This window comes from Herpailurus yagouaroundi, unplaced genomic scaffold (genome assembly GCF_014898765.1).
Source record: "Herpailurus yagouaroundi ecotype Mexico unplaced genomic scaffold, PumYag 181, whole genome shotgun sequence".
In the NCBI taxonomy this organism is placed as follows: Eukaryota; Metazoa; Chordata; class Mammalia; order Carnivora; family Felidae; genus Herpailurus; species Herpailurus yagouaroundi.
Window position 1 is genome coordinate 31,979,155 of NW_024412412.1, and position 23,777 is coordinate 32,002,931.

Consider the following 23,777-nt stretch of genomic DNA (forward strand, 5'->3'; position numbering starts at 1 on the left):
ATGGTTAGCCCTGTGTCCTATTCTGTAATAATAGTGAATTAGCCCAATTTTTTCTTCAGTTTAATCTTCAAGTATGATGTGAGATTCTTCCAAGACTTCATCCTCCTTTCCAATTTTTTCTCTTGATTCCTATTACTTGCGGAAAGACAGACATGTACTCAGATGCATCTTTCTGCGCTTAAATCAGGACTACATAAGGATGAGCAGTTTTTAGATAAAGCTCTTTTTTTGAGGTCTTTGGTTTGTAGTTTGGCTATAAAAGACATCATATTGCAGGGATGCTATATGGTGATTTTATATATGTAATTGTGTGAACATAGCCCAAAGTGTATCTTCATATGGAGGTAGAAAATATGGAGAGACAAGAAACGGGAATGGAGTCTTACAGAGGACATCAGAACAGTTGACCTTCAATTCACCCTGTACTTGGTCTTTGAACCATAAGTCACATACATGTCCTCACTTTCAAAATTTACTTTGTTGGGTAGCTGGGTCACTGAAGATACGAAGCAGAAGTTAGCACTCCTAGCCTTGACCATTAGGTTTCAGTAATTCCTTCACCATGTCATATGATAGTTCAGAATTCTGGAGACGGTGCTAAAATGAATCCCTGGAACTTGACTTTATTCTCCAAGATGCTGTATCTGCCAATTTTACCCTTGTGAACTGGAGATTACCCCTTACTTGAGCTAGTTGAACAGAAAAGATAAAATTATCTTCTTGTATGATGTAACTTGGTGGAGTATCTGACATTAAGAGGTAGGGCATTTCATTGTGGAAATTGCCTTTATTTTTCTTGGAAATTACAACACTTAGCTTTTGGCTTCCTTTAAGTAATTTTAGTGTTAATATTGGTGTTTTTTTCTACACATTACATCAGAGGGGCCTAACTTGCAACTTCATTTCCCAGGGGCTTTGAAAGTAGAGAGAGAGAGAGAGAGAGAGCGGGAGGTAATCTCCTAGATGTTAATAAACGTTTACATTTAATGAGGCAGTGGCCCATAGAGATGGTACTCTCAGAGATGTTAACCCTGTAGATGAAACCTCTGGAGCGCTGAGAATTACCAGGGCAGCGCAGAGCTCCCAGCCAGGACTTCTTTTTAGGGTGAAAAAGAGGTTTCCATTCTTGAGTAGATTTGATGATTTTGCCGATGTTGGTCTTAGTGTTCTCTTGTCAAGCTTCTAGTCGTGAGCAAAGACCTATCATCGTATTACCTCCTGCTTCTGTCTTCCTGACTCCCTGGCAGAAGAGGACTCTGTCTGCTGAGTCTCCTTAGCATCGTGTATGTTCCTCCGGTAGGACTGTGAACCTGTTCATTATTTTGTCTGTGTGTTCCCTCCACTGGGCAAGGCGGGCACATTGTTGCATTCTACTTTGTTTTGAATCCCCAGAATCTGGGACAATGCCTGGAACCAATGAGTAATGTGTGTCGGTTGTATGTCCTGAAGAAAGGACTTCGTTCCTAGGTTTGTCCCTTCCTAAGAGGATTGTGCCTTTGCTTTCCAGTCATGTCATCAAGTCCTACTGTTGGATCTTCTAGCACGTCCTCCATCCTTCCATTTTCCTCTTCAGTTTTTCCTGCTGTCAAACAGAAGAGTGCCTTTGCCCCTGTCATCAGGCCACAAGGCTCCCCTTCACCTGCCTGCTCCAGTGGCAATGGAAATGGATTCAGAGGTAAGCAAAGGTACCACTTTGGTACCGCCATGATTAGATGGGCCACAGGGCCAGCAGAGTAAGAGCAAACAGCACAGCATCATTCCCCATCTTTAACCATGTACTTACAAAGAGGTGCTTTGGTGTTTTCACCATGGGTCACAGATGGCTTGTACAACTGAGCTTGTACTCCATCCAAGAGCAAGATGGAGGAAGAGAGAGAAGTCGGACAGCTCTTCGAGGTCACAGAGTTAACTATGATAGAGCCATATACACCCTCCGGGAGTGTCTGGACTCCCCAGACCTTTGGTTTCCACAGGGCCGTGTCACCGTTTCCCAGAAGGTGCCTCGTTGCCACATCAGATACCGTATGGTGATTGCTGCTTACCTGTCTTGCCGTCTACACTGCATACATATTCCCATGGCACAAATGGACAGGATCCATTGGGAGCAACCAGTCCATTGTGAGAGTTCTGGTTACATGCCAGTCAGATTGATAGCAGGTGCCTGATCAGGGGTGGGGCAGGAAAGAAAGAAAGAAAAAAGACATACACCGTCTAGGAACAAAAATGAATATCGCCCATCCAACCCATTTTTGAGCAATGTCTGAAAATAGAGTGTGACATAACATTACACAAATGTGATGAGTGCACGAGAATCTAATCATCTCGCTGTGAATGGGAGCCAGCTGATGGCAAAAGAACAAATTGGAACCTGCTGGACACCATGGATCCTGACGACCCACATTATTTTTAGGCTCTTTTTCATGTCTTGACATGAAAACATTCACGATTAGCGGCATTGGCTAAAACGGAGCAGGGCAGAGGTTTGGTTAACCCCTTATGGATCAGAGCCTCTGAGCTCAGCAGAACCTCAGATGACCTGTGCCGTCCCCAGGACGGCATCTGCCTAGTAGCTTTATGATTATGCGTAGATTCCTGACCCTCTGGGTCACCTGTGAGGGTTCATCTGCCAGTTGTGGCCGAGCAGAGCTCTGGGAGGCACGGTAGGTTCCTGTCCCATTCTACCATAAGAGACAGTGGTGTCTCCTCAAAGTCCAGTGACTGGACAGACAAACTGTGAAACGGGAACTGGAAGCTCAGCCCTAAGAAGAGGTCCCTGAAAATTCTTTCACTTTCAATGAGACAAGCAGCTGGGAAACATGCCATCCAACGTGTGAGTAGTTGGAAACATCTGTATATTTGAGGGGGACAATATGGATCTCTTTGGTTCTAATCTAGATGGCTGATCCATAGAGAAAGAGGCTCAGCCCGCGGCTCAGTGTCACTACCTGCCTGGTCTCTCCTCAACAACCAGTGGTTTCCATCCCGTCCTTGGGGGATATGCTCAGAACGTTTTCTATGAATGGCCTCGTCTCGAGACCGGGAAGTGGATACAGTTGTCGAATATTTGGTGTATCTTTCCCTTCTGCCTGCCGGCGTCGGTGATGATGTCTCCCCTTTCTAAGTGCTGTGATTTTAGTCACGTCCCTTAACCAAGTGGGGGCCACACAGTTCTCGCTGGGGAAATGTAGAGCGAGGGCCCCCCGAAAGGCTAAGAAGGAGTGCAGGTGTAGGAGGAAGTCGGGAGGGATGCAGCCCTTTCCTCCTTGCAGGCAACCCTTGCCAACATTTCCAGCTTCACTTCGAGGAGGAAACGTACGACTTCACTTCCACTTGCCCTCCCTCCTTTATCTCTCTTTCGCGTGCACTCAGTTGGGCGAGTTGAGCTGGTTGCCTCAGATCTTCTGGGCAGAAGATACTCAACGATGGGCCCTGCCTGGCTTTTGGCCCTCAGGAATGCGGGACAGATCTTACACCGGCTCCCATGACCCGGAATCTACCCCCTGCCTGTGGCTGCTTGCCTAAGTCTAAGCTGTGGTGTGACCCGTTCAGAGTTGAGCTGGCCCCAAATGCTGGAAGGGTCTGTGCGGTCATAGCGAGGTTTCTCTGCAGGGACAGCAGTCGCCAGAAGACCCTCCCTAGGGTCCTCAGCCATGTGAGCTTCTGGTCCCCCACAGGTCAGAATAATTAGACTGAGGAGGTGGCTGAGCCACACGTTCTGTGTCGGCAGGAGTGATGATTTTATCAGTTGCGCGTAGGCACAGGCTCTGGGATCTAGTCTCCTTTCTATAGAATCGCTGAAATGTCCCGAGCCTCTTTGGGAATCCTACAATTCCCTCTAAATTCCTCTGGCAACTTGAGCCTGAAGAAGAAGGAAGACAGTAGGGAGGAGGTGGAGGGGGAGAGCCGTGCCTAAATTAGGAGTGCAGACTCCCACGTCTCCTCATTTGGCATCAGGTGACTAGAACTTCAAGGTCCAATGCTACCAGGTGTCCCGCTGATGCCTAGAAGGAGAAAACAAGCTGGCTTCAAACGAGCTAGCCACAGTCCCCGAGCGAAGGAGTCTTGGGATTGCCGGGGCGATCAGCACGAAGCCGCGTCTCTCTAGAGACAGACGGCGGGAGAGTAAGAGTGTGGTCGTAGGTGCCTGGGTGGTCACAGGCTGGTCCGTAAGATGAGAGGGGCTCAATCATCTGCAGAGGTCACGTGCAACCAGCCGTCTCTGAGGCTTGCCGTTTTTGAGCACCACGTGCACGACAGTGACCCAAACGCTTTACACGGATTACCTTGCCCAAGCCGCACATGTGACCAAAAAGGGAAGGTCGTACCATTATCACCGTTCTCAGTTAAGTCGTTTTTCCCAAGGCCACACAAGCAAGGTGACCTCAGACGTTTGGATTCCAGAGCCTGTGCTGCGACAGCCCTCTGTCTCCCCGGGGACAGGCATGGTGCAGTTCCTCTCTTCACCCTTCGCCCATACCTGCTTTCCACCTGGACCAAAGGGGGATTATTGCTTTCCTGGAAAACGCCAAAGGCAGAAAGAAATTGAACAAAGTGCGGTTTTAAGCACGCTCCCCTCGCGACAGTGAGCATGCTTACTTTTTCTCCACTTAACGTCTGCTTTCTGTCTGTTGGCGATGGTTTCTATAAGCAAAAAGTCAGGGTCACCATGTAGCGGAGATCCAGCCCACCCGGTGCCCGAGGTGAGAGTAGGAGGAAGGAAAATATGTGAGATCTGTTGTTCTTCCTGCAGGCAGTGGATCTTCTTCTTTGAGCGGCTCTGCCCTAAGCAGCTTGGGTAACTCCCCAAGGACCCAGAAAAAGGAAGGGGCTGATGAGTTTTAAGTGTAATGGACAAGTTAAAGTTGAAAAACGTGAGCCAGAATCCCACTGCCAGAGAGTTATACGTGTAGTGTTCACTCTCCCAGCTTCTACCTCATTTATCAGGCATTTGCAGTGATGAGTATAGATTGTCGAGATAATATTATGCACTCTGTGCCTGATTCATTTTCCAGCTCCCTCCAGGAAAAGAAATAAAATAAAATAAAAAACCTCCCACACTCTGGGATAATTACCAGGGTTGCTATGTCTCCAAATCATCAGGGAGTGTCCAGAATTGAACTGCCTTTATTGAAAAGTTACATCGATTCAATATATAGTAATACAGGCAAAAATAATTAAGGCTTTGCTAGCTGTGTAAGACCTTAATCCAGATCTCACAAACATTCAATAAAGGCTGTATGGGCAGGGAAATAGGCGGCTGACAATTTTGCCCGAGCAGACTAGCTGGCACGGAGAGAAGGGGCAGAGGGAGGGGCGGGGGAGGAAGGAAGAGGGGTGGTGTTGGGGGAAGCAGGAAGAATCTCAGCCATTTGCTTAGAAGCTTGGTCAGCACCACTCAGCAAAATGCTTCTATGTATCCGGTGAGCTCTAGATGAGACAGAGACAATAAAACTCAAAGCATCAAGTTCTAGATAGGGTTTTCAGGTTTGATGCAAGGAAGCTGCTCTGCTGATTCCCAAGAATGGGTTCATCACCGGAAAGCCAAGGTCAGAGGGTGCATTTTGCCGTGTGACTTTTCCACATTGTGCCGAGGCTGCATTGTTTCCCATATCAAGGGGAAGCCTTGAACCCAGTGCCCCCAACAGGTATCGTGTGTGTCCTCCTCACTAGATGGAGGAGACCTTGAGCACCACACTTGGCTAGGGGCTGAAGAGTGGGGATCGGGTGACTCCCAGATTAGGAACACAATTAAGTCTTCTATTCCAGGGGATCAGCATTTTGTTAGTGAACGAGCATCGCGTATCAGCAGTAAGCACCAAAGGAAGATGAGCTAGTTAGAAAAAAACAAGAAAAAAACTCATCACATTTCAGCTAGAATGGATAGAAACCTAGGATGGATAGAAAGCCCTACAGGTCATAAACGACACCCGGTGAGTGACGCTATAGGCTCAGCACCTGGAGCTTTCTTTCCTGTTCCAACTGGTTTGAGACCATACAATCTTCTTTGTAGTCTGATGCTACAAAATGAATATAATGCAAGGATGTGAGTAGTTTACATGTTTACCTCTGTTCTGTCAAGAATACAACCCGTTGATACACAACAAGACAAAACATAGCTCCTGGCCTCCCAACAAAACTTCAACAAGCCTTGTGTATATGTCAGTGATTCCGTAAGGCTTCGGTGCCTCTGACCGGGCTGTCTGCTAGACCAGACCTGGAGAAAATGGTTTCCCGTATCAGTGCACCATCTCCCCGGATTGTACCAGACTCTGTCAGTCCCAACCCCCCGCCCCTCACTCCGGGTTATAGACACGAGTGTCAACATCTCTGAGTCTCATTTCTGTGCCACTCTTTCCTTGCAGCCATGACTGGACTTGTCGTGCCCCCGATGTAAAGAAGAGGAACTGCTTTCTTATAGCACAAAACTACTTACTCTGATGGACCAATACTGAAGAAAGCACTATGAGCTCTTTGGGGAGAGTTGTGCCCCAGAACGAACATGACGGACAGATTTGGGTGTGCAAGGAGCCGCATCTCACCTGGCCTCCCGCTTCCTGGATAGCTCTCATGGTGGCTACACAAACTGACCCTCTTGGGGACAAGGACAAAAGATGTCATTGACGTAGTCAGTGCTAAGAGCAGAAATGCAATTCTTTGTTATGAACATTATGAGAACCACCTTCCTATGTTTGTAAAATATTTAAGAAAAAAAAATTGGCAAACAATTCATGCTTAATATTTTGGATACTATTTGTTTTTCTTTGTAGGAAAAAAAAAAGTTGAAAGTTTCTATTTTCTATGAAGCCTTTCAGATACCAATTTAGTTTATGCAGAAAAAAAAAAAAAAATTGAACACAACAGGGTACCAGCATGGAAGACATTCTTAAACGAAACCTGAACTGAATGATGAAATGTTGTATGTGTGTTTGCTTATAGTTTAATCTCTTTAAAAAACAAAACAAAACAAAAACAAAAAAAAAAAAACAAAAAAGGGAAAAATTTTAAAATGTTTTACAATTATTTAAATAAATAAACGTGTAACTTATTGTAAGTAGAGGTAGAAATTAAGACCTTTTTGGAAGAGAGAGGAATTTCTCTTCCTGATGTAAAATGAAAATGATGCAAACAAGTAGTAACGAGTTTAAAAGGTGTGTGGTTATTCCTGCAGTTACTTACTAGACTTTTATCCCCCCTCCTGCATCCCCTCCCCCACTTTTCCCATCATTTTATTGACCCATGGGCAAGAACGCGTACCTTCCACAGATTCCTACCGAAGAGCCCAAGGCAGAAGCAAAGATTCAGTCCATGCGCGTACACAAATACTCAGAGTCATCCACTCATTCCCAGCTCCGTCCACTTTCTAAATAGTCTACATGTCCCTTTTGGTATTCACTCTTTGTGAATGTTTGAAAAATTTATATTGGCTTTCAACACTCTCCTCCAAGCAGCGCGGAAAATTCCCATGTTTTAGTGTGTCCCAGGCTTTGCGTCCCGGAGCAAGACGTGTCTCGCCTTAAAGAGGAGCCAAAGCCATGTGACTTTCCCAAGTGGCCCCTTTGGAATTCTCCCTTGATAGAGCCACATGCCCCCTCCTTGTTGGTTACCTGGCTGAGCACAGAGGTGATGAGCTCCACGGAACTTCAGAGACAGGGTTTAAGGAAGATGATCCTGTTTCTTGGACTCGTAAGCACTAGTCTTAGAATGTCCGTGTCCTTTCTTCTCTCTGCAGCTTTCCCCTTTCATGGCATTCAGCTTTCTTGAAAATATCTGTATCTAACTTAACACAGTTTCCAGACAAGAATGGGATGGTTGTGTGGAAGAAGAATGTTAAAAGCCCTAAATCCCTCTCCTAATGTTCAAAAAGATGGACACCCAGATTCTTAGCAGGGTCAGAGACTAAGGGCCTCTGTGCTGAAACAGCACTGGTACCCAGGTCTGCAACAGACTCTTCCTAGTTCTGGGACTAGCTCTTAGGGAAACTTTGCAGGAGCGGCTAACAGTGGCTGAGTCCTGAAAGTCTGTGTGATCCTGAAGATGTATCTAGACTCGTTTGGATTTCCGGTAAGGACGTCATTTTTTTTGTAGGCCAGGGTTCTCCTCGTTGCCTCATTGGTACCACGGTACAGTCTGTATACAGATTTCGGTCTGGGGTTCTAACATCAGAAATTGTTGCAGCTCTCATGGAAACACATCTTCAGTGCATCTGAGCCAATTTTAGTGACTTCACAAATCCCACCTCCCTTCTGTTTGCCCCATTGATACCTGCCCACAGCTGTCCAGCCCCCAACGGTCTTACCTGCCTTCAATCCATTCTGGAATTACTCAATATGACCCAAATATTATTTCTATGCACATGAGAATCCAAGATTCTAGAAACTTGGCATGCTTATAATTACTGCTGACAGTCCTTCATAGTCAGGGCTTACAGCACCAAAACATAGGGAACGCACCAGAGAAAGTTCCCTGTGAAAATTCTGATCGAAGAGGAAGAGTGTGTGGAATACAAACACCACCATCCAAAAGTGAAGGCAGAACAAAACTAAGTGTGTTTAGACCTGGATTCGAGCCAATCCAACATAAGGAAATGTTTTTTTAAGTAGCATTGCTTTTAGAATCTGTGAATTTTGCTCTTGCATGAAGATGAGTGGAGTACTGTCTTCAAAATGATTGTAGAATTTGTTGATAGCTTGACACCGAAAAATGTGTGTAACTAAATACCAGACATCCTTGACCATTCAGCTAGAACCTTGGCAGCGACAGATCTATTTAATTGTACAAATGTGTGTACGGATTATTTTTAGTGTACTAATAAATTAAAAACAAAGCTACTCTCTCCTCTTCAGTCTTGCTGTTGAGTCATTCCAGTCCCAGGTTACTTTTGTGCCACTTGGAATACGAGTATTTCTATAGGTAACTACAAATTCTATCCTATCTTTGTAAGAGGAGCTGTGTAAGATTTTCCATTTAAAGGGACAATTTACTTCATTATTTATCTCATTTTTTTGTTATAGCATCATATTTTTTCCAGTTTTTCTTTGCACATTTCAATATGCATGGTTTAAAAACCATTATCTTCTCTACCTTTTGTACAGTAAGATCTCATTTTCAAACTGTATAGTTTCCTTTTATCGTTTTGCTTTGTCAGTTATATACAGTATAAAGTTGCTATGCACAGAGCTTTTTGTAAAGACAGCTTTTTTGTTTACTGTTTTTAATGGTCTTACTTATTAAAGAATATCTTGTTTGTAAAATGAATACGTCTACTTCAGTTTTAAACTTTAAATTATCCTAACAAAAAATAAAATTTTTGTACTGTAAAAATGATTGGAACTTTGCCTTTTTTTTCCCCCCTGAAGTGCAAAAAAAATAGTTTGGGATTTGTTCTTATGTTTGCGGATTTTCTCATAACTATTAGTCCCTGAGCTCTGGTTGAGGAAATCTTACTACAGCTTTTGCTTACATGGAAAGTGTTCTGAGGTTCTCACTTGCAGGAGAGAATATGTATGACTTTAGGTCATTTTTCTGTACGCATTTATTTATGTATCCATCTGGTCAAATTCCTTCATAAAAACTCAGAAGGATCCTACTTCCTGGGTTGGACTTTGGCTGTATGGAATTCTTGAGGTAGGTGGGTGGTCTACTTAAGTTTGAAACTGCATGTGAACAAATGTTATAACTGACCCATCAGACACTGGGTCAAGATTTGGAGGCTGGACACAAAGGCTCGAGGCCAGTCTTAAGTCATAGGAAGAGAGCAAGGTGCATGCCCCTGGAAGGAAATAATCCATAGAGAATAGCTCATACAGGAATATAGAAGGGCTGCAGGAACTCGGAGAAGACAGCAATCACAGAGGGTTGGAGTGGTCAGAGAAGGTTCTATGGGGGGAGGCAGGGCTGAAAGGGCCTTCAAAGAATGGTAGGAATTTTGTGGCAGAGGTTGATAGTGAATGCTGCAGATGGAAGGCCGTCACAAACAGAGACATGTAAAGGGAAATTCATAAAGCACATTTCGGTGAATGTGCTCCTCAATGTCATTTTCAAGCAGACTGTTCACAAGCATACTCATGATTGGATTATCTCCTTTCTGTCTACAAGGGTATAGTTTCTTGAAACCACGTAAACCGCGTTCCTTGCATGCGTGGATGAGATGGTATCTCTAAGCACTAATCTGAGAAAGTCACCTCAGTTCTGATTTTCTCTGTGAAGACTATCTCTCTGCCTTGACCGTGCTTGCCCTTGATCTTCTCACGGGGAAGATCTTGCTCTTTGCAGCCTGGTGTCTTGTCGTCCTTCAGGCCTGAGATCAAGTATCCTGTGCTCATGGAGGCCTTGGCCGACCTCTGATCATGCAGGTTTCCCACTTACTCTCTTTAACTGAACTCTGCTTGTGTCCTTGTCATGATTTGGATTCATTTGTTGTCTACTTTAGACTGAAGGCTCATAAGAACAGGGGCCATCTCTCTCTCAACACTTTATGTGGAGCACTGAGCTCAGTGCCTGAGGTGCCCAACAAATACTTGTTAAATTAGTGAACGAACACACTGAATTTTGATCCCCAGAGGCAGCTCTGCCTTTCCATGTGGGAGAGGTAGCTGATCTGTCACAAATGGTAGGAAATAGCATCGCTTTGAGAGCCCACTCCTTAGGGACGATCTTGTCAGTCAATTAATCAAAAAAAAAAAAGAAAAAGATGAAGTGTGTCTATGATGTAAAGTGGCTGGTTGCTTAATAAATATAGAAATCTCAAAATGGAAAGAAAGCAAGAGAGAAGAGACCTCTCTGGCTGGTAGCCTCTTGGGTCAGTTGCTTGACCCCTTGGCCCTGGAACTTATCCCATGTGGATTTTCATGATGTAATTCCAGAACCAGAATCGGGAACTTTTAGGGAAATGTGCATTCCATTTCTGTTCCAGATATGACACTTGTCGATCCCACTCTTGAATCGCAAAGAGCTTTTAGGGCATTCACCAAACTGCAAGTTCAGAGTGGCTGTGGGGCAGTGAATGTGAGACTTTATGAATGAAGTGGAAGCGAGGTCCTAAAGGATCTTGGAGACTATGCCAGAGAGTTTGGATTTCATCCCCAGGACTGTGCAGCAGGTCACGGAAAACTCTTACAGGAACTTGAGTCAAGGAGTGACCCGATACACTTTAAACTATAGAAAAATGACAGTAACTACAGTGTGGATTATGGATTGGAGCAAGTGGTTACTGGAGGCAAGGAGTCCAAGCAGGCGAGGGATGAAAGATGGCTCATATGCACCTGTGTGCTGTATTGGTGCCTACGGCAGGTGTCCATACTGACTGATCAGTACCTATGCCATGCCTGCTGATAAGTGTTTTTAAATGACTCCTGCAAATTAGGAGGAAGTCGCAATAATCCTGGTAAGAGTGACATACCTGACCTAAGGATTGCCAATAGAGATGGAAAGTAGAGGAAAGATTTGAGAGTGAGCCTTGCAGTTTGACAGGACCTACAGACTGATTAGATGTGGGAATGAGGGAGAAGAGGGGGCTGGTATTAAGTCCCAGTCTGCTGGTTAGACAATTGGATTCTGTGATAACGTTAACCGAAATAGGGAATAAAGAGGAACAGATTGCGGGGAATGCGAAGATATCATGATTTTAAATTGGAGCACAAATGCCCCAGTTCCTTTTTTCTTTCCTGGTTAGCTGAAGACTGTTTGCCAGCAGTTGATTTAAGGACTCAGGAGAATTATTACTTTGGTTCATGCATATTTAAAAAAATGGTTGCTCTGTTTCTATTTGAATGGCTGTTCAGTTGGGTATAAAATTTCTGGGGTTACACCGCATATCTCTGAGAACGTCATACAAGGGTTTGTTTTAAAGCTAACTCCCAGTATTGAATGTTGTTATGGGGATGTCTGCAGTCATGCCTTCCCTTTTCATTCCTCTCTTTAATTTCCCGTATATAAGCAAGGAAATCCCATAATTGGTGAAGTCCAGACACTTCTGACCATGAGAAGGGCACAGTAAATAATTATGCCTGGAAAACAGATGCAAACTGGCAGTTGGTCTCACTCTTGATATTTTTATCTGCCTGCCTAAAAGTGCCTTTCTCTGTATGTGAAGTCCAGTGATTTGTCTTAGTGTTGATAGCTATGTGTAATTTTTTCCCCCTTGGGATACGGCATTCCCTTTCAAGGTGTAGCTTCCAGGCTTCTTTCATTTTTGGAAACTTTCCTTTAATTGTAACATAAAATACATTCCTTGTTCCTTCATTGCAGTCTGTCTTGCTAGAGACTCCAGCTATTGATAAGCTGGATCTCTAGTTTCCATCATTCATATCTATCATGGTCTCTCTAGCCACCCTTGACTCTTAGTGTACCTGTATATTGCCATTCGTATGCTTGTCTTCTTCTCTACTGCTTCAAATGTGGCCATAATTTTTCAGATGCTTCTATTTTTTCCTTCACTTTTTCATCAGCTGTACCAGCTTATACCCCATTGCTTTCTATTGTGTTGCTTGTTTCCATTGAGCTATTGTATCTCTGCTTTGAGCTATTGTTTCATAGAGAAATTATTTTATTATTATTATGGCAATGAGCTTGATCAGAATTACCATCAGGTTTGTGAAAACTTTTCTTTTTTTTTCTGGTGAGTGTTGTCATCACCTACCTTTTTTTTTTTTTTTTTTTTTCTCTCCTGGTGTATGTATATAAATCATGTTTTGATACCTTCTTCATAATACTCATTTAAAAAAAAAAGTTAATGTTTATTTTTGAGAGAGAGACAGAGCATGAGTAGCAGAGGGGCAGAGAGAGAGGGAGACACAGAATCCGGAGCAGGCTCCAGGCTCTGAGCTGTCAGCACAGAGCCCGACGCGGGGCTCGAACTCACAGACAGTGAGATCATGACCTGAGCCGAAGTCGGATGCTTAACCAACTGAGCCACACAGGTGCCCAATAATACTCATCTTTAAAGTGAGTTTTTTCTGTATCAGCTAGTTGCCAGAAGTTTGAAAGGGAAGGGTCTAGGACCATGTACAGGCTAGCAGGAATTCTTATTTCAGAGGGATGTGGGGTGTGTGTGTGTGTGTGTGTGTACAAGAGAAGAGAGAGAGAAAGAGAGAGATGCTTGTTTTAGCTTTTACTTCCTCTTGGGCAAGGTAAAACAGCACTTGTGCTCTTTCTCACAGTGGCTGCTACTCTTCCTCACCGACTACTTCATACGTCCATGGCTTCCCTGCGTCCTTCCCACATCAGTCTTACCTAGTGTGCTTTATGCCTCTGCCAAATGGGGTCCAGAGGTGTGTCTGCCATCAGACTATATGTTACTTCCAGTCGTTTCAACAGAAGACCATTGGTTTGGACCTTAGGATCATCACACCTCATCCTGCCAGCTTTGTCTGACTGTAGCAGCTGAAGCATCTTTTCTCAGTCTCTACACAGTCCTGTTTGACTCTCAATGCCATTGCCATGCCTTCCTCACAAATCGTGATTTGGGGTCACCGATTTTCCTAATTTCATCCAAGATGAAATTCATGCCTCTGTTTCACATTTCCCTATTTTCTATTGAGTGATTCTGAGTGGGAATTGATGGGAAAGGTCTTATGATAGTGTGTTAATCTGATGGCTTCGTATTCTCCGAACCATAGTAATTCAAGAAAAAGGGATTGCTGCGTAGTGCTACGAACCCCTCCATTCTACCTTTGACCTTATAGATTCCCCTTGCTAACCAGCTCCTGTGGCCCAGGCCGATGGCCACATTCTTCATCTTCTCCCCTGGATGATTTCAAATAGTCAAATACAAATAATAAGATACAAGTAATTCCCAAAACTACTACTGGAATTTGTTTCAATGAAAAAATATACAAAAAGGGACCCATGGCCTGAATGTTGGAAATATGTTGAAATGGCACATCAGTGCTTTTGGTTATTTCCCTAAAGCTGATCCCACTTGGAACAGTAAAATTCTATTTTCCATAGATTATATAATTATATGCACAGAACATGGTATGATAAAATGGAAATGGCTAGAATGCAGAGATCTGGATTCAAATTCTATCATCCTTAGCTATGCAATCTTTATTAAATCACTGCATTAAATCGTTATCTCCTCAAATGCAAACCAAAAGCAACTATATGTATATATGTATACACATGTATTCACATGTATATCATATGTATACGTATACATATATATGGTTGTCCTTGGTTTGCACTTGAGGAGACAAGACTCAATGCAGTGATTTACGCAAGATTACATCAATAAAAATATACATGGCTAAGGAGTATATATACCTATACATATATACACATATATACATATGTATGTATGTATCATTCTTATGGTTAAATAGCAACACCTATATACGTTAAAGAACATAAGCTCTGTGAGTGTTGAATTTTTGTTTTTGGTCTTCACTGCTCTGTTCCCAACACCTAGAATAGTACTGGGCACAGTGTAGGCATGCAACAAACAATTAACAATTAAATGAATATGTGAAATGCCTGCCTTCCGTAGAGACTCAGTACATTTGACAATAGCTCCAGCAGGGTTTTTGAGGCCCCCAGGCTCGCTCTCCCACTTGCCAGCATGTGAGTACTGAAACCCTGTAGCCTCTGGTTTATCATCTTTGAAAGAACAGAACTAATACAACTGCTCCTGCCTTGGGGGTCAGTTAATATCTCCTTCTTATGGTCCCAGGTCCCAGGTGCCTCTCAAATAGGTGCTCAGAAGGGAAGGAGTCAGAGCACAAGGCTCAGTCCAGTCTGTTCGGTGGATTGAAGAGTGAACAGCACTGGGACCATTATTTGGCCATGATGGCCTTTGAACCGATAGCAAAAGTCAAGGAGGGATAATCGACCCCAGGCCAGGAAAGAGTTCTCTAGTGCTCTGCATACCTGGGAGTGGTCCACTCAAGAGAAGCCACAGTCCCAGTTCTTTGTAAGTGATAATAAGACTGAAAGATGTGTCCTTAACACCGTCTGTGTTTTCTTCCTTTAAAAACTAAGAAGAATTTTTTTTTTTTTTTATCATAGACCAGAACATCTGGTGCGTCATGAACAAAACTTCTGAGGACAAAGCAAGCATTGTTTTTAATTCCAGAGTTTTGCAAGTTCCAAGAGGTTGAACCCATGAAAAATTGCTTGTAAGACAGAAATGAGACCAAAATGACTTGTAATATCAAATCCAAATATTTGCCATTTCGGGAACTGAGCAAAAGCAGAATAGTTGCATAGAACTCTTAAGTGCCTCAAAGATTGTGACTTAATAATTGTGAAATATTATGGTCATTAAATATTAACAGCACTAACTGGTAACAATAACAATGATAATCACCAATACAGCGAAAATGCTCAACTTCCGGTCTGCGTCCTATGGAGGAACAGAAAGAGTGTGAGCACAGGAAATTCACGGACCTGAGTTCAAGTCCCACCTCCAGCCTTCACTTATGACTGTGTAACTGTCAGAAAGTTGCCTTTAGGAGCCATCATTTTTCCCATCTGTAAAACTGGTGACAAGAAGACCTCTGTGCCAAGATTCTTTGCCTGCCAAGACTGTCGTGAGGTTGAAAGAAAATAAAGAATGTGAAAGTGGCCGACACAGTTACGTGTTCAACACGATACATTTTTTTTTCTTTCTTTCTCCGCAGCCTTAGGTAAAAATTAACATGTGTTGATCTGGAAAACCGCCCATCAGCTCTTTTCTTACAACTCCTCCCTGCCAGCATGGAAAAGAGGCTTATTAATTAGTCCGTGTTTGTGAAACTCTTGGAAGATGAAAAGCACTGGGTGTGGAACAACACCATTTACATCACAATACATGAGTTGGCGGCTCCTTCAACTGGATCTGCTTACAATGTAAGGGAGTCCTGATAGAAGTGCTCCAGTCTTTCAAAAATCAGTGTGGGAGTCTTTGGAAAAGCCGTGGGTCTGCAGGCTGCACTACAGCCTGTTCTGAGCAGTAGGCAGGCAATTCGGGACAGGCAATATTATAGATAATCCTCTAATAGCCAGGGCAATGGGAAACCAATAAAAGGAGGTCAAAAGTTGATCTGATTGAAATCTACAAATCACACGTAAGTCCCCTTCAGTGACAACTTTTACCAACAAGAAGGATAGCTGGCCCATTTTGGTTTCACATTTTCTCCTTGCCCTTGTAGATCTTGGAATATAGAAAAAGATCAATTCTAAATGGATTAAAGCAGTATTCCTCAAGCCAGGGTTCATACGTCCCTGGGGGAGGAGCGTGATGTTCTATGGGAGGACTTGAGGCTTGTGGGTCTCACACTGGTCTCTACATTTCGTTCCCCTCTGCTTCTGGTCACATAGAAAGATCGCGGTGTTCCATGTTGTTTCAGCAAAACAACACCATCCATCACTGTAAATGCATGTTGTGAATATCCAATTTATTGATTTGGTGATTTTGATGGCCTTTGTGAATTATTTTTATTTAAAACAAGCATATATGAAAGCATAAGTATTCGATCTTAAAGTTTAGTTCTGTGCAAATTTTACAATTTTAGTATACGTAACTTAAGAAACACTGTAGCCTCTTAAAGATTTTTTTCCGAAACACATTACTCAAATTTGAGAAGCCTATGGCGATGAGAAAGAGGAGGAAAAGGTCTGGTATTCTACAGATTGGGTCATCATTCCTTGAATTATCAAGACTTGGCTGAATGTTAATTCCTGTGTTCTATAATTCAGCATCAATAAAAGAAATCTCCATGTATTATTCCAGTATTTCATTTTTGCCTCTGAATTATGTTCATATCCACAAATCTCAGCCAAGGACCTATTGAATAATTGTCCCCACATGTAATATTTTCCTGGTCATGTTTTCCTTGCCTTGGTTCTATGAAATATAGAAATGTGTTTCTAATTATTAGCAAAACCACCTGGTAACTGCACTGTATCATCTCAATAATATGACTCATTGATACAGTGTGGCAGAACTCAGAGTCATCTTTGACACCATCCGAGAAAAATTAGTTACCAAAATGACCTCACGTAGCACAGGCTCACCTATAACCAAGGTGATCATCCTTTGTAGGGCACATATCAGGACTTGGGATTTGACAAGCAGAGATGTATCTGAAACGGGTTGTCGTGGAAAATCCAGGACGTACCGAGTTCTACGGTATAAGCCATGAAAATCACCTACCACGTGATGCAGCTTCAGTGCAGGTGAAAGCTTCACTTTCTTATTTTTGAAAACTGAAAGCCACAGTTTCTTGTCTTCACCGTCCTTATGTATGTGTGGGCTGAGACCCAAGAATCTATCACTTCCCTGATTTCACTAAGGTGGGCAAGAGGTGAGAACAGAAATCAAACCAGCTCTTCTGGGAAACGTACCCTGACTTTGCAAGGAAACCAGAAAGAAATCTCTTCCTGTATAATAAGCCTTGTAAAAATTGGTCCTTTCTTCAGGCTTAGCAGGGTTGGCATAGTGATGGTAGAGAAGGCGGTGTGCCCAGAAGCTTGGGGAAATGCTCACGCCTCAGGCTAAACTTCTCTTCTACGTTGAATCATATTGTACCGGCCAAAGGACCCAAGTTTGTAAGCTGATGCGGATTTGCATAGCATATAGTTTTCATTCCGGTTACTGTTGTCTTTCCTTAATTGTTTGCGCTTTGGGTTAAGGAGGAATGTCAGAGAGTGGAAGAAAAGAGAAAAGGAAGAGAGAACACAGTATGTATTTGATCTTTTTTTTTTTTTTTATTGAGGGATAGTTGACATACAACATTTTGTTGGCTTCGGTGTACAACATAATGATTCGATATTTGTATATATTATGAAATGATCACCACAGTGAGTCTAGTCAACATCTGTCACCACACAGAGTTACAAAAATTTTTTTCTTGTGATGAGAACTTTTAAGATTTACTCTCTTTGCGACTTTCAAATATGCCATACGATACGCATTTGATCTTAAAACAAGAACAGAGGAAGAATTTTCTAGCATGGCGGGTTTTGCTGGCATGGAGCAGAGTGCCATGGTGGAGAAAAGTTCAGTTAAGTAAATTCTCAGAGGCGATAGGCACAAGCAGGAGAAGTCCCACTGAGGTTCTGTCCTGTAGGACACATGTCGATGTGGGGAATGAAGAGAGGGCTGTCCCTTTGTGGGAGCACAAGATATATGATTGATGGCATCCATTCTTCAGAAATGACAGCAGAACGTGGAGCCTCACCTTGACATTCATCAGCATGGCAGAAGAGAAGGAGCCTGTGGGAAAGGCAGCAGGTGCAGGAAGCAGGCAAGGAGCAAAGGAGGTGCAAAGCCTTAGGCAAAATGCTTCAGGTCCCTCATACAGGTGCCGGGTTCTTTCTGCCTAACAGAGGACTGTGTTGGCAATAGAAAGACAAGAGGGATACATCTGGGAAGGGTGCTTTCCCCAACACGCTGTAGCCTAGTTTTCTAACAACCAAAGACTTCAACAGCTGTAACCAAGAAACCTACCGAAATATGCCAATGCCTTTTTGTGGTGTCCTTTCTGAAGCGCCAGTGGAAATACCAGGTGAAAATGCTTGAGGATTCTCTCACTTCCCAGCCAAGCTTCCTGCATTCAGGACCTTCACAAGGCTTTTCTTCAACCTGGCAAGGTTTAGTCATGTGCGTGTGATGCGGTATCAGGCTCTTTAACACACATACGACATGTGACATCTAAAGAAGGCAGCTGGGCTGCAAGGGAAGGACTTAGAATCGGGAGGACGGTTCGCAAATCTGTTTGTCTATGGATTGAATATGTCAGTTCTTGGCCTCTCTGGGACTCTGCTGTGTTCTGCAAAATGGACCAACTCCTCCTTACTTTGTGCGGTTGTGGTAAGAATCACATAGGACTCCTGTGAATGCCCCTCGCACAGAGCAGAACTCAGTGCTCTTGAACATGAATCAAGGAATGGGCTCATGTTACAGAGTGACTTTTTCAATTCTGGTATATTGATAAGTAACAGATCATCAGTAAGCAATTAGAGAAAAGCCTTGCTAAAAATGGTTGGATTTGAAGATTGAAAGAATTAGACTAGAGGTAGCTTGGTCCCTTTCCCTCTCATAACCTTGATGGCAAAGAAAGAGAGAGATAAATCTGAGAGAAAAAGTGTGTAAAGACCTTGGGGTGATGGAACTGTTCTCAAATTAGGTTGTGGTGATAGGGGCCCAACTTTAGTAAATAAATAGACTAAAATGATCGAGCTGTGTACTTAGTGGCTGTGTGTATCAATTCGGCTGGGCTACACTACCTATTTATCCAACCAAACACTTACCGAGGTGTTGCTGTGAAGGTATTTTATGGATGTGGTTAACATCTACCATCAGTTAAAAGGACTTCCTTGTGATAATATGGATGGGCCTTGTGAAACCCATTGAAAAGCCTTAATAAGAGCAAACACCAAAGATTCCAGGAAAAGAAATTCTGCCTCGATATTGTGACACCGAACTTCTGCTTGTTTCCAGCCTGCTGGGCTGCCCTGGAAGATTCAGACTTGCCAGCCCCCACAATTGTAGGAGTCGACTCCTTAAAATAAATGTCTCCCTCTCTCTCCATATACGTATTAGTGATGTGCCTCCGGAGAACCCTGATGAAAAGTAGACTTAACGCAAGTCGATTTTATTGTATGTGAATTCTCTCTCAATAAAGTGCTTCTTTCTTTTTTTTTTTTAATTTTTTTTTAAGTTTATTTATTTTTGAGACAGAGAGAGACAGAGCATGAACGGGGGAGGGGCAGAGAAAGAGGGAGACACAGAATTGGAAGTGGGCTCCAGGCTCTGAGCCATCAGCCCAGAGCCTGATGCAGGGCTCGAACTCACGGACCGCAAGATCGTGACCTGAGCTGAGGTCGGACGCCTAACTGACTGAGCCACCCAGGCACCCCTAAAGTGCTTATTTCTAAACTACGTACTGTGGGATTCCATTTTTATAAAATTCTAGAAACAGCAAACTGATCTATAGAGACAGGAAGCAGACCAGGGGTTGCTGGGGGTTGAGGGGAAGATTATAGAGGAACATGGGGAAGCTTTTGAGGGTCATAGAGATATTTACTAGCTTGACTGCGGTAATGGTTATGTGGGTGTTTACATATGTCGAAACTCGTCAGAGAGCACACTTTACGTTTTCATAGTCTCTTTTTTCTTTTTCTTAAAACAGACTCTTAAAAAATTTTTTTTTGAAGTTTATTTATTTCGAGAGAGAGCGGGGGAGGAGCAGAGAGAGAGAGAGAGAGGGAAAAAGAGATCCTAAGCAGGCTCCACACTGTCAGCATGGAGCCCAGTGCAGGGCTCGAACCCACAGACCGCATGATCATGACCTGAGCCAAAACCAGGAGTAAGACAGCTTAACCGATGGAGTCACCCAGGCACCCCGTACGTATAGTTTACTGTATGTCAATTGTATACTTCATAAGATGGTTTGAAAGAGAGAAAGATGAAGAGACACAAAGAGACACAGAAAGATAAATCCAAGGGAAGAAGTGTCTAAGCCTTAGAGCGGCCTACATGGCTGTTTTGTTCCCCCTTCTACCTGCTCCCCACTTTGCTATCCTTAGGCGGTACAAATAAATAACACAGGCGATGGAAACGAGCACTTCTCTTCCACTCTCAAGAATGCTGGAGGCATCCCATTCCCCTTCTAATTCAGGCGAAGATGCCAGAAAGGGCTGCTCCCTGAACACACAGTGAGCCCATCCATGACAGGAAATGAAGTAGAAAAAATGTCAGAGTGCTGTCTGCTATGATCAGAAAGACTGTTGATAAAGGTGAAGGCTGTTGCCCACCGGGGAATCCATTTTTATCTTAGAACCCACATTTTGTCCAAAAGGAGCGGAAGACAGCACCTGCCTCCTCACCACGGCCCTGGGACGGCCAGCCAGACAGCACAGAGCTTCCAGAATCGACTGAGTTGAGACACTACAGGGTTCAGGAAACAGAAAGAGCTGTTTCCCTCTCCCCAAGAGGAGGAAGCAACGAGCAGTTTGTGGAGCGCATGGGGATTGACCACACTTCTGCTCAGACAGGGCCTTGAGCAAGGGACACTGGCAGAGGCTGAGGAAGAGTAGCCGGGTATGTCCCCTGATAGACAAGGACAGGGAACTGCGGCAACTCTATAACTCAGGAAGATAAATCTGGTCATGACCAGCACAGAGATCCCTTTATCTGTACTTGCTAAGCATTTTGGTGATGAGGAAGTAAAACTCAGTAGGACTTAGTATCACAAGCCGCCGGGAGATGTTTACAGCCTTGACTCTGAGTCTACTCAACTGTGTGGCTTCAGCCATTCCCAGCGACACCTTTCTTGTCCACATGACGTCTGGAGTTTAAAACCACTCATGAGCTTTTTGTAGGTACTACAGAACCATTTCAGGCAAGATTCTGGTGCCCAGAGGAAGCCAACGGGGAGACTGAGCAAGCTCCCAGGGCAGCCTGGTGCTCTCTGGGTGGGCCTCTCTCTCTGGGTGGCTCACAGATACCTGGGGGCTTGAGCTGTGTTTTTGGAATGCACAAACCCTGGGATTACTTGAGCCTTCAGGACGCCTGGGGGTGGTCTAGCTCCAGGAGGATGTTGACTGCGTGAAAGGGACAGAACTGGGAGCAGGAATGGAGAACCCAGAGACCAAGATTCATGTGCAAGTGACCTTGTTCATGAGCATTTTGTCCATGGAAAAGTGACTCGGTCTTTCTGAGCACGTTTTATCCTCTGTAAAATGGGCCCAAAGAGCAAGCTCACGTGAGTGTCGGAAGGATTAAATGAGATAATATGCTAGTACATGTGGAAGTGTTACTAACATAATCTGGGAGGCAAGTGCAAATGTGCTGGGGACGCCCAGGTGAGGAGACGCCCCATGTTTTCCTGGGGGCTTCATTACCTCCGGAGCTTCATTACCTGAGGGAGGAGCTCGTTTATGGACACGCAACTGCAAGGCGCCCAGGTCAGGCGGGAAAAGCCTGAACCATGGCCAGGGGGTGGAGGAGGGGGCACGGAAGGCTGGGGGGCAGCTGGCGGCAGAGATCCAGCTCCGTCTTAGGAAAGGTGTCACAGAAGAGGTCGCTGGGTGCACTGCTGTTGCTTTCGAGGACCACGGGCCTGTTTTATTTTCATCCACGAGAAGGCAGTAGTAATTTTTAGCGTTTAAAATGTTTCACTCCAAGGACAAAAAAAAAAAAAAAATCAGTGCAAGAAGCTTTCACTACCTAGTCTCTGATCCCCCCGGCAAGGCTGTAATGGACTGTGGCTACCCACATCTGAGAGGTGGCATAACTGAGGCCAGGAAAGGTTAGGGGCCCTGCCTGACGTTGAGCAGCTGGGCAGTGGCAAAGCCCTGCCTTGAATTCTCCTGATTTCCCATTTGAATGTTAAAATAATACAAGCAAGATGTTATAGGTGTTTGGAATGTAGAAATCTTTTAAAATAAGATTATTGTTTTCCTGTCCGAGATTCAAGCTGGGCCTCTGACCTGAGGCGAGAATGGGGAGAACTTGGAAAGGCTTGGGAAGGACGCGGCCAAAATGAATAAAAGCTCGGGGGAGAGACAAGAAAACTCTTCCTGACAGGGAAAAATTAAAGAATTTGTTCACTAGATGGTAGGTTCCAACGGGGCCAGGAACGGTGTCATATAACTTTGCTTTAGTGGCCGGCCTCCTCCTCTCCCTCCGAGGCTCCCAGCTGGGGATGCAATGTATCCTGGTTGATCTATGGATCACTCTGGTCTGCAAAAGGAAAGGCCAAGGGGGTGGAATTCATTACAACCTCCAAGAACCATGCCTAAAGGAATCAGAGGGGAGTGGTGATGAAGGAGGGTTTATGCTTCATCATGTCACAACAAGAAGGAAAGTTCTAGAATGCGCCTGAAAACGAATTTTCCTTTTTCCTCTGAACTGGGTGTGAAACACTCGAACGCACCACCAAGGGTGCAAGGCCTCTCTCTCTGTAGACCTTGAAGAGAGTGTTCAAGTGCCAGAGGTTCGAATGCGCCGGTCCTAGAGGTGACCTCGCCGTGTGTCACACAGCCTGGAAAGCCAGCAGGGTACCCCCACTCTGCCCGTATCAAAAGGCTAATTCCGACATGACTTTGCAGGCCAAAATGACTTCTCCATCCATGGCAAGTCTGACCAACACCCAGAGGATTCCAGCGACGTGGCTCAGCCACCAGGAAGACCAGGAAGAGATTTTTCAATATCATCTGAGGCTTTGGGGGAGAGCGAATGTCGAGCCCATAATAGATGCTTTCTGATCCTCCTCACACTGTGTCTGGCTCTCCTAAGTATTGGTCTTATTACGTTTTTAAAAATAGCTCTGAAGTAATTTGTGTGCCGAACGGGCTACAGGATAAAAAAAAAAACCCACCTGAATAAATTCTCCTTGTGCCTATCGGCCAGAGACCAGGAACCGCGGCCACAGTTTCCTCGGAGCTAATTTTCAGCATTAGGGTTTATCAGAACCTAAATTCTGTTCTAATAAACGGTGAAACAGCAGCCACTCTTTCAGCCACTTATTTGGGCGACCTGGGAATTGGCAGACGAGTTAAAAATTTCCACTGGTGACAACACACAGCTGTTGAGGTGCAAAGATCTGAGACTCTAATCAGACCAGGTTATATAAGTAGCACTGTCTCATTATCTCTGCTTGGGGGATAGGGTGCGCGGGGCAGCTGGGGCCGAGCGCCGTGTCGACAGAATAGCTAATGGGAAGTTGACACACAAAGATATCAAGTTAGAAGAGAAGACATGGGCAACCTATGCCCCCCTTGCAACCTTGAAGAGGAATACAGAGCGGGGGCGGCCACTTCCCAGCTCTTTTTGCATGAGGCGCTATCAACAG

The 23,777-nt window shown here is 44.2% G+C and overlaps 1 protein-coding gene across 2 annotated transcripts in view; it reads left to right on the forward strand.

Annotated features, from left to right (window-relative positions):
• EBF2 (EBF transcription factor 2) overlaps window positions 1-9,255 on the forward strand; it is a 203,550-nt gene extending 194,295 nt beyond the window's left edge. Inside the window, exons 15-16 of one of the 2 annotated variants that reach the window (XM_040490238.1) lie at window positions 1,508-1,675; window positions 6,363-9,255. In XM_040490238.1, coding sequence (XP_040346172.1) covers window positions 1,508-1,675; window positions 6,363-6,394 — 200 coding nt within the window. In that variant the 3' untranslated portion in view covers window positions 6,395-9,255. The remainder of the gene's footprint in view (window positions 1-1,507; window positions 1,676-6,362) is intronic. The other variant, XM_040490239.1, reaches the window with a different exon arrangement.
• Window positions 9,256-23,777: the final 14,522 nt, after the last annotated feature.